Source organism: Fundulus heteroclitus, chromosome 6, assembly GCF_011125445.2.
Source record: "Fundulus heteroclitus isolate FHET01 chromosome 6, MU-UCD_Fhet_4.1, whole genome shotgun sequence".
In the NCBI taxonomy this organism is placed as follows: domain Eukaryota; kingdom Metazoa; phylum Chordata; class Actinopteri; order Cyprinodontiformes; family Fundulidae; genus Fundulus; species Fundulus heteroclitus.
The window spans coordinates 12,691,658-12,700,517 of record NC_046366.1 but is presented as its reverse complement, the minus strand read 5'-3'; the positions used below and the strand labels follow the sequence as shown (position 1 = coordinate 12,700,517).

Below are 8,860 nucleotides of genomic sequence, written 5' to 3'. Positions count from 1 at the left end.
ACCAGGGGCGGCGGATGATAAGACATTTTTGGGGGGGGAGTACTAGAGATTACTACAGAACAACAGACTCTACTTGAACATTAATCCATCCAAGGTCACTTGCCTGCTGCAAGATTTCTAAGTATTGGTAGTCTCATCGGAGTTCCATTATCAGCTTTTTTTTTCCTCCAGCAAAAGCCATATGAAATTAGTATAATGATTACTGCTGGTGAACCTGATATTCAGCCGGACTCAGAGTTATGTTTTTCTAAAAGGTTTATTGCGAGGGACTGAGTAATGGCAGGTGAGGCAGGTAAGCAGGACCAGACTTGACCAGATGCAGGTGAAAACAGACAAGAAGAGAGGATTTAATAGCAGATGGTGCAGGCAGACAGGGATGAGCAGGAGACCAGAAGATGCAGGTAGAGATAGACCAGAACAGGCGATGTGGACCTGGGTACCACCAGAATGGGCACAACAAGTGGCTGGGACTCACAGGGAAACAGGCAGAACTGCAGCATGCAGACACAGGCAGTTTTTTTTAGAGAAGTGAACAGAAGAGTCCAGCTGGCTGAGCACACAGGAACTGGTAGACTCAAAGCACATCACACTAAACAAAATGAGATGAGATGAGAATAGACAGAGCGAGAAGAGATGTTCAGGCAGGGATGAGTTGTTTGAAGCAAGTATATGTAAGCAGGTGAACAGGTAACCAGAGTTAGCAGTAATTATTGGCAGCAGGTGGAGTTGATGTGGGCTAATTGACTGGTGGCTGAGCTGATTGGATGGTGGCTGGTGGCTGAGAGGTGATAGGATGGTTTCTGATTCAAGTCCAGAAAAGTCCAAAAATAAACAAACAACAACCTAAATTATGACAGTTTGTAAATAAATTATTGAATTATTTTGCTGTGCCATTGCCTCCAGTATCTGACTCATGCATTTGCATTTGTATGTTTATGTGACATTTGTGACTGTACTGCCAGAGGCGTGAACTTGATTGACAGGTGTGAAGAATGAATGTGTTTGGATGAAGAAAGACACTTATAGCACCCATGAGCCATGAGTACAGAGAGCTTCTCCCGGAGAAGAATCTTTAAGTAAATAATTAAAGACCAGCATGAAGTCACATGGAAGCCAAAAGGTTATAAAGATACACACTTATTTGTCAAAAGCCACTGACCTTCTCAGAGTCCTGGTGGTTGCAGAGGGAATAATTTGCGGGTATGAGGGCTCCAATATGGTGCTGGAAAGGGTGCAGCTGAAAGCACAAACATTGAGCTCAGCAAGCGCAGGAACAGAGCTTGGTAAGTGGGGATCCAGAATCCAAGCAGGGGTCAGAACCATGACACAGATGCAGGTATCCAGAGGGCTGGGAAAAGGGCTTGGCAGGATCAAGAGTCAGTGTCCAGATTTCAGAGGCCAATAGGAGAGTCCAACAAGGGCAAGGCAAGGAAGGGAAATCCAAAGAACAGACCAGGTCAAAACTTGGCAGGGCAATCAAGGAATGCTGGATGGTCTACTGATGGCTTTCAAGAATCTGGCAGAAACTGGCTGTGAGAAGCAAGCTTAAATAGGCAGCACGGCAGGTGAAACTCATCATGCTAAACTAATCAGTGGAACAGAGCACAGGAGAGCAGCTCACAGCAAGTGAAACCAAACATAAAAGCACATGGTTGCAGAACAGAAGCATTACATTACCCCTTCCTCAAAGTCTGGCTCTGGACAGACCCTTAGGTTGATCAGGGTGCAGGCGATGAAACTCTTTGTCCATGACTTTGTCAATGATGAATCGTCCTAGAACCCAGGAACGTTCCTCCGAGTCAACCAGATATTGTAAACCATGTCCCCGCTGGAACGCAAGATGCATCGAACAGTGTACACAGGACCACCATCAATTAGTTGGGAGGGAGGAGGGCTGCGGGAGGTGGGCTCGGATCAAGACTGAATGAAGTGTCACATGGAATGATGAATCCTGGACCGAGAGAGTTGCAGGTGGACAGCCACCGGTTTCACCTCCTTGGAGATAAGTAAAGGTCTGACAAATTGAGGAGCTAATAGGTGTTTCTCCACATGAAGAGGCAGATCCCTGTTGGAGAGCCAGACCTTCCCATCAACCTTGTAGATCAGAGGCGCACTGCAACAGCGATTGGCAGACTTGGAATAGCTTTGAGCCATCTTGATGAAGGTCTTCCTGGCTGTTCTCCTTGCTCATTGACACCTCATCGCCGCAGCATGAGAGGAAGGCACATTGGGTTTCCTTTCCTGGATGGTGAACACAGGTGGCTGGAAACCATAAACCATATAGAACAGAGACAGACAGGTGGTGCTGGATGGGATGAAATTGATGGCATGCTCCACCTAAGGTAAGTTCAGAGACCACCTGGTGGGTTCTTAACTGCACAGCAGATGAAGCTTTGTCTCAACCTCCTGGTTGGCCCTCTCCAACTGGCCTTCGGGCTGAGGGTAAAACCCTGAGGACGTGCTTACAGAAACCCCCAGGAGCAAGCAGAACCACTTCCAGAACTTGGACACAAACTGGGGTCCCTGGTCTGAGACGATGACAGCAGGTAATCCATTGAGATGGAACACTTTGCAAACCAGGATGTTCCCCAGCTCTTTGGAGGTGGAAAGTTTCTATAGCAGCACCAGATGAACCATCTTGGAGAACCTGTCGATGATGGTCAGGATTACTGTGTGGCCATTGGAAGAGGGTAGACTGGTGACAAGTACATTGACAGATGAGACAGGGTAGGGACGGAACAGGCAACGACCATAGTAAACTAGCAGGTGAACATCTGGACAGCTTTGAAAAGTTGCAAAGTGAACAAGAAGCCACATAGTCTTTGACATCGTAGGACAGCATACTCCACCAGAACAGAGCCAAGATGATCTCCAAAGTCCTCTTCTGACCAGGATAGCAGAAAAAGTGTGACTTGTTTCAAACCTCCAGAACCTTGGGAACCAGGAACTCAGGAACAAACAAGTGATCCTTGGGACAGGCCTTCAGGATCAAATGACCCTTTTGGGCATCTCTAACCTCCTTTTCCAACTCCAACATGGTGGCGCACAAGCAAGCATTCTCCGGAAGAGTGAATTAATTGGCACCACTAGATTGTTAACAGGTTAATTCATTCTGGACCATGCATAAGATTTAATGTTCTTGGTCCGGGGTCTGTTGGACAAGGAGAAGTTGAACCAACGGTAGAATAGAGTTCACCTGGCTTTACGTGGGTTCAGATGCTTCGCCGACTGGAGATACAGAAGTTCTTGTGATCTGTCCATACCATGAATGGTTCCTTAGCCCCCTCCAGCAAGTGTCTTCACTCTTCCAATGCCAGCTTGATGGCCAACAGTCCCAGATCTCCAACATCATAGTTGTATTTGGCGGAAGTTGAAGACCTGGAGAATAGAGCACATGGGTGAACCTTATGGTGTTCAGATCTTTGGCTTAAAATAGCTCCTACCCCAGTGCTGGAGGCATCTACCTCTGCAAGGAATTGTCTCTCAGGATCAGGTGAACGAAGAACGGGAACTGTGGTAAACATCATCCCAAGCTTAGAGGTGGCTTGGTCAGACCAGACAAATTTCACCTTGGATGCAGTGAGAGAATGAAGAGGGGTGGCGATTTGGCTGAAACCCAGAAGGGAAGTTATGGATTGATGAAACTCACACTTCTCCGCCTTAACAAATATGTTGTTCTGTAGAAGGTGGAGAAATAGCTCACAGCCAGTAAAACAAAACCCAATTGACATGCCTGTTGAGTATGATGCTTGCCACTGTTGTATATGTTATGGCACTACTTTGTAGAGCGGAAGGTTACGTACGTGTTTATAAAAAGCAATAAAGGCGGAGCCTCCTGTGTTCTCTGCGTTCGGCGAGAGCGGGGCAGTGTGGCTACCAGTTAGCTTGGAATCAATGTTTCCTGTCTCCTATTTTTTCTCATAAGTAAGATAACACTTATGCAGAGATGCAGTCACAAGGTGGAGATGATGCAGAGGAGCCCAGAGGTTCCCGTGGAAACGGTAGGAGAGTCGCTGCAGAAGAACCAACAGGTTATGGGCCCAGGCAAGTTCCGAATATGCCAATGCACGGAAGGGGATTGCCGCCTCGGTTTGACGGAGACGAAGCCCGCTACCACATTTGGGAAGCAAGGTTTTTAGCATACTTAAAAACCATCGGTCTCAAAGATGCTATCCTGGGAAGTGAGCCAACAGCGGGAGCCGATGCACAAGAAGCTACAGAGATCGGTAGGAGAAATGAACTGGCGTATGCAGAACTGTGTGGTTGTTTGGACGATAAGACGTTAACGCTCATCCTGTATGAAGCACCAGATGACGGCAAGAAAAGCCTAGAAATATTGAGGCGCCATTTTGAGTCAGAAGAAAAGCCGCGAATTGTCGGGCTATACACAGAGCTCACCAATGTGCTAATGGCTGAAGGGGAAGCATTAGCGGACTATCTAGCCCGTGTTGAAAAGATAGTGGCCGCATTAAACAGAGTTAAAGAGACCCTTAGTGATGCACTTCTGACGGCGATGGTGTTAAAAGGTCTCACGGATGATTACAACCCATTTTCTGTGCATGTCACTCAGACAAAAGAAACGCTAACTTTCAACGAGTTCAAGGCGAGGCTGAGGAGCTTTGAATGCACACTGCGCTACCGTAGCAGGCCCCGAACAGATGAAGTAATGACTGCAAACTATAAAGCGTCCAAGCCTAAGCTTAAAGAGAAGAAATATTTCAACGGAGAATGCTTTATTTGTGAGAAAATGGGGCATAAAGCAAAAGACTGCAGAAACAAAGAGAAGAAAACTCAGCGCAGGGGGACCAACGCACAATACAGTAACAAGGTGGCCGCCGTCACAGACACTGGACAACGGACTGTTCGTGTCAAGGACAAGCATAAAACCACAAATGAAGAAGAGACGTTTGTGCTTCGGGTGAGTGAATGGCAACCCCACAACACACAGCAGCAAGGTCTACTGGTGGACAGTGGTGCATCTGCCCACATCATGACTGATGAGAGTGCTTTCATCAAATTTGATGAGACTTTCCAGCCCAAGAACCACATCATGCAGCTAGCGGATGGGACCCGGATCACCGGCAGTGTCCTGAGGAAAGGAGATGCACAGATCAAGCTGACCGACTGCGACGGGAAAGTTGTGAGTGTCAAACTCACGGATGCACTCCTGATTCCCGGATACCCACAAAACATCCTATCGGTGGATGCAGCAACTTCAAAAGGAGCCAGATTCAACTTTGAGAAGAATAACAACAAAATGATCCTTCCTGATGGCACAATGTGTAAAATGAAGGTAAAAGACAGATTGTACTACTTAGACGTTATCACAGAGGATAATGTAAATGGTGAGGACTCCTGCAATGTATCTTTGGGTCTAAAAACATGGCATGAAATAATGGGTCATTGCAACTATGATGATATTGTAAAACTTGAAACAGTTGTAAATGGTATGAAAATCAAAGACAAAACCTCCAGACCCAATCAATGTGAAATTTGTCTAGAGGGTAAATTTTCACAAAGCAGAAACAGGCAAAGTGATGTGAGGGCCAAAGAGCCATTAGAGCTAGTCCATACAGACCTGGGTGGACCTATTTCACCAGAGTCATTTGAAGGGTACAAGTATGCCATCACTTTCACTGATGACTTTTCTGGGGCTACTTATGTATACTTTCTTAGGAACAAAAACAAGGCAGTTGAGGCAACTAAGCAGTTCTTTGCAGACACGGCGCCTTACGGTAAAGTAAAACGCCTCCGATCTGATAACGGGACAGAATTTGTGTCAGAGGAGTACCAGTCATTGTTGAGGGACAATGCTATCAAACATGAGAGGTCAGCCCCCTACTCTCCCCACCAAAATGGGACTGCAGAGAGGAATTGGCGCACATTATTTGAAATGGTCCGATGCATGCTGATTGAATCAGGTTTACCCAAAGAGCTGTGGCCTTATGCAGCCAGAACAGCTACAGTCATAAGGAACAGGTGCTACTGTAAGAGAACCGGGGAAACGCCTTACTTTCTTTTCACCGGAAAGAGGCCAGATCTGTCAAAGATGAAAAAGTTTGGTTCCGAATGTATGGTGTATGAACAAAACAGAAAGAAGCTTGATCCTAAAGGCAAAATGGGAATTTTTGTTGGTTTTGATCGTCATTCACCTGCTTATTTGGTTTATTTTCCAGAGACGAACAAGGTTCAGAAACACAGACTGGTCCACTTTATGGAAAAGAATGTGACTGAGGGGCAGACACAGACTGACTGGGACCAATCGGAGGACCACTACATAGAGTGGGTAAATACACCTAGTGAAAACAGTCAACCACTGATTGAAGTAACAGGACAGACGGACACAGACATTGAGAAAGACTCAGAAATGGACACAGACTCAACTACTGACACACAAACTACACGTACTACAGGTAGAGTCAGAAAGAAACCTAAGTATTTGGAGGACTATGAATGTACAGTGCAGAACAGTAACTTAACCATTGACTACTGTTACAGAGCTACAGTTGGGCTGCCACAGAGCTATAAAGAAGCTTTAGAATCGCCTAAATCTGATATGTGGAAAAAGGCAATGAAAGATGAAATGACTTCATTTAAAGAGAACAACACCTTCACACTTCTACCATTACCAGAGGGTAGGCAGACAGTGGGGGGAAGGTGGGTATATGCTCTCAAGGAGGATGATAAAGGGAATGAGACATATAAAGCAAGGTATGTAGCGAAGGGATACAGCCAGGTAGAAGGACTTGACTATTCAGAGACATTCTCTCCGACTGCAAACTTGACATCACTACGTGTGTTGATGCAATTAGCTGCACAACATGACCTTACACTTAACCAGATGGACGTTAAAGCCGCATACTTACATGCACCCATTGACCATGAAATATACATGGATCAACCCGAAGGTTTTCAGGTTAAATCACAGAATGGCGTGCGACTTGTGTGTAAGTTGAACAAATCTATCTATGGGCTCAAACAATCTGGGAGGAACTGGAATATGATGCTCCATGATTTCCTGATATTGAATGAGTTTGTGCAGAGCCAAGCTGATCATTGTATCTACACAAACTTTTCTGACAAAGGAAAAGTGATTTTATTAGTGTGGGTTGATGACATAGTTGTGGCTGCAAGCAATGAGACGTGTTTAAGAGAGGTCAAAGAGAAACTGAAAAGAAAGTTTAAAATGAAAGATCTTGGCCATCTCACACATTTTATCGGGATCAATTTCACACAAAAAGAAGGCTCTATCAAAATGAGCCAGTCCAAATATATCGAGAAGATACTGGAAAGGTTTGGTATGGCTGAGTGTAAACCCAGAGCCACTCCTAGTGAAATCAAATGTGATCTGGTTCCAGAAGGTGAACAAACTGACGAAAGAAAATACAGAGAAATGCTGGGCAGCCTCATCTACGTCATGACCTGCACCAGGCCTGATATAAGCTGGATTGTAAGCAGACTGTCGCAACATATGTCTGATCCTAGAGAGAAACATATGACAGCTTTAAAACATGTGTACAGATACTTACAAGGGACTAAGAACTATGAGTTGTGTTATAATAAGAGTGACACTGAACTCAAGCTGATGGGGTACTCTGATGCCGACTGGGCCAACGATGTTCTTGACAGAAAGAGCACTACAGGCTACTGTTTTAGTCTGAGTTCAAGTGGAGCTGTTGTTTCATGGAAAACAAAGAAACAGCAAACAGTTTCATTGTCAACATGTGAGGCTGAGTATGTAGCATTAGCAGCTACCATCCAGGAAGCGCTCTATCTATCCCAACTACTAAAGGACATGGACCACAGTTTTGAACAAACAGCAAAGGTGTTTGAAGACAACCAAGGGACAATACGCCTTGCGAAGAACCCTGTGAATCGCCAGAGGAGCAAGCATGTGGACATTAAATACCACTTCATAAGATCGAACGTTTTGCAGGGCAAAATTGTTTTGGCTTATTGTCCAACAGAAAACATGGTTGCAGATGTGTTCACAAAATCTGCCACAAGAGCCAAGATTGGAAAATTTTGTTCTTATATGTTTGGAGAAAAGTGTTATGGCTGAAGTCTGTGGCACCATCAAGTGGGGGTGTTGAGTATGATGCTTGCCACTGTTGTATATGTTATGGCACTACTTTGTAGAGCGGAAGGTTACGTACGTGTTTATAAAAAGCAATAAAGGCGGAGCCTCCTGTGTTCTCTGCGTTCGGCGAGAGCGGGGCAGTGTGGCTACCAGTTAGCTTGGAATCAATGTTTCCTGTCTCCTATTTTTTCTCATAAGTAAGATAACACTTATGCAGAGATGCAGTCACAAGGTGGAGATGATGCAGAGGAGCCCAGAGGTTCCCGTGGAAACGGTAGGAGAGTCGCTGCAGAAGAACCAACAATGCCGCCACCACAGTGCTATGCTCCACAAACAAATCTATAAATTTCCATTTGCATATAGTGATTAAAGTGTAAAACTCAAAGTCACTATGATTTGAGAAGACTTGCAATATATTTATTTGGCTTTCACAAGATAAAAATCTTGGTTAGTTCTTTGTGAATGTGGTTGTATGTGATGCTTGTGATCTACAGGACTTTCTGACCTTTATAAATCTGGTTTTGCTTTGTTGTGATAAAGATACATAAGTGATGTGTAGGAAAGAATTATCAGTGATATCTCTTCACCATCCTTATCTAAAATTTTCAGAAATAATTCTGCTATATCTTACTTTGTCCTCTCTGCTGTCCCACTTTCCACAGCCCCACAATTAATACTGCTCAGAACCCAGCCAGACAGTCTCTGAAATGCTAACAAAATGGGAGTACTAAACCTCACACACCCTGGAGCTCTGCCAGTGCTTTGATAAGCACCACAGTT

The 8,860-nt window shown here is 45.0% G+C and overlaps 1 protein-coding gene across 1 annotated transcript; it reads left to right on the top strand.

The window, feature by feature from the left end:
- Positions 1-4,489: 4,489 nt before the first annotated feature.
- LOC118563431 lies at positions 4,490-8,244 on the top strand. Its single transcript, XM_036138068.1, has 2 exons — positions 4,490-5,293; positions 6,177-8,244. The coding sequence occupies exons 1-2, from the start codon at positions 4,514-4,516 to the stop codon at positions 6,228-6,230; spliced, it is 834 nt and encodes a 277-aa protein (XP_035993961.1). The 5' UTR covers positions 4,490-4,513; the 3' UTR covers positions 6,231-8,244.
- The last annotated feature ends 616 nt before the right edge of the window (positions 8,245-8,860 follow it).

Excerpts from the sequence above, each read along its gene's own strand:
- LOC118563431 (XM_036138068.1), top strand. The coding sequence starts at position 4,514 with ATGGTGTTAAAAGGTCTCACGGATGATTACAACCCATTTTCTGTGCAT. Across the intron at positions 5,294-6,176 it reads GCACAATGTGTAAAATGAAG|AGACGAACAAGGTTCAGAAA; the intron begins GTAAAAGACAGA and ends TTTATTTTCCAG.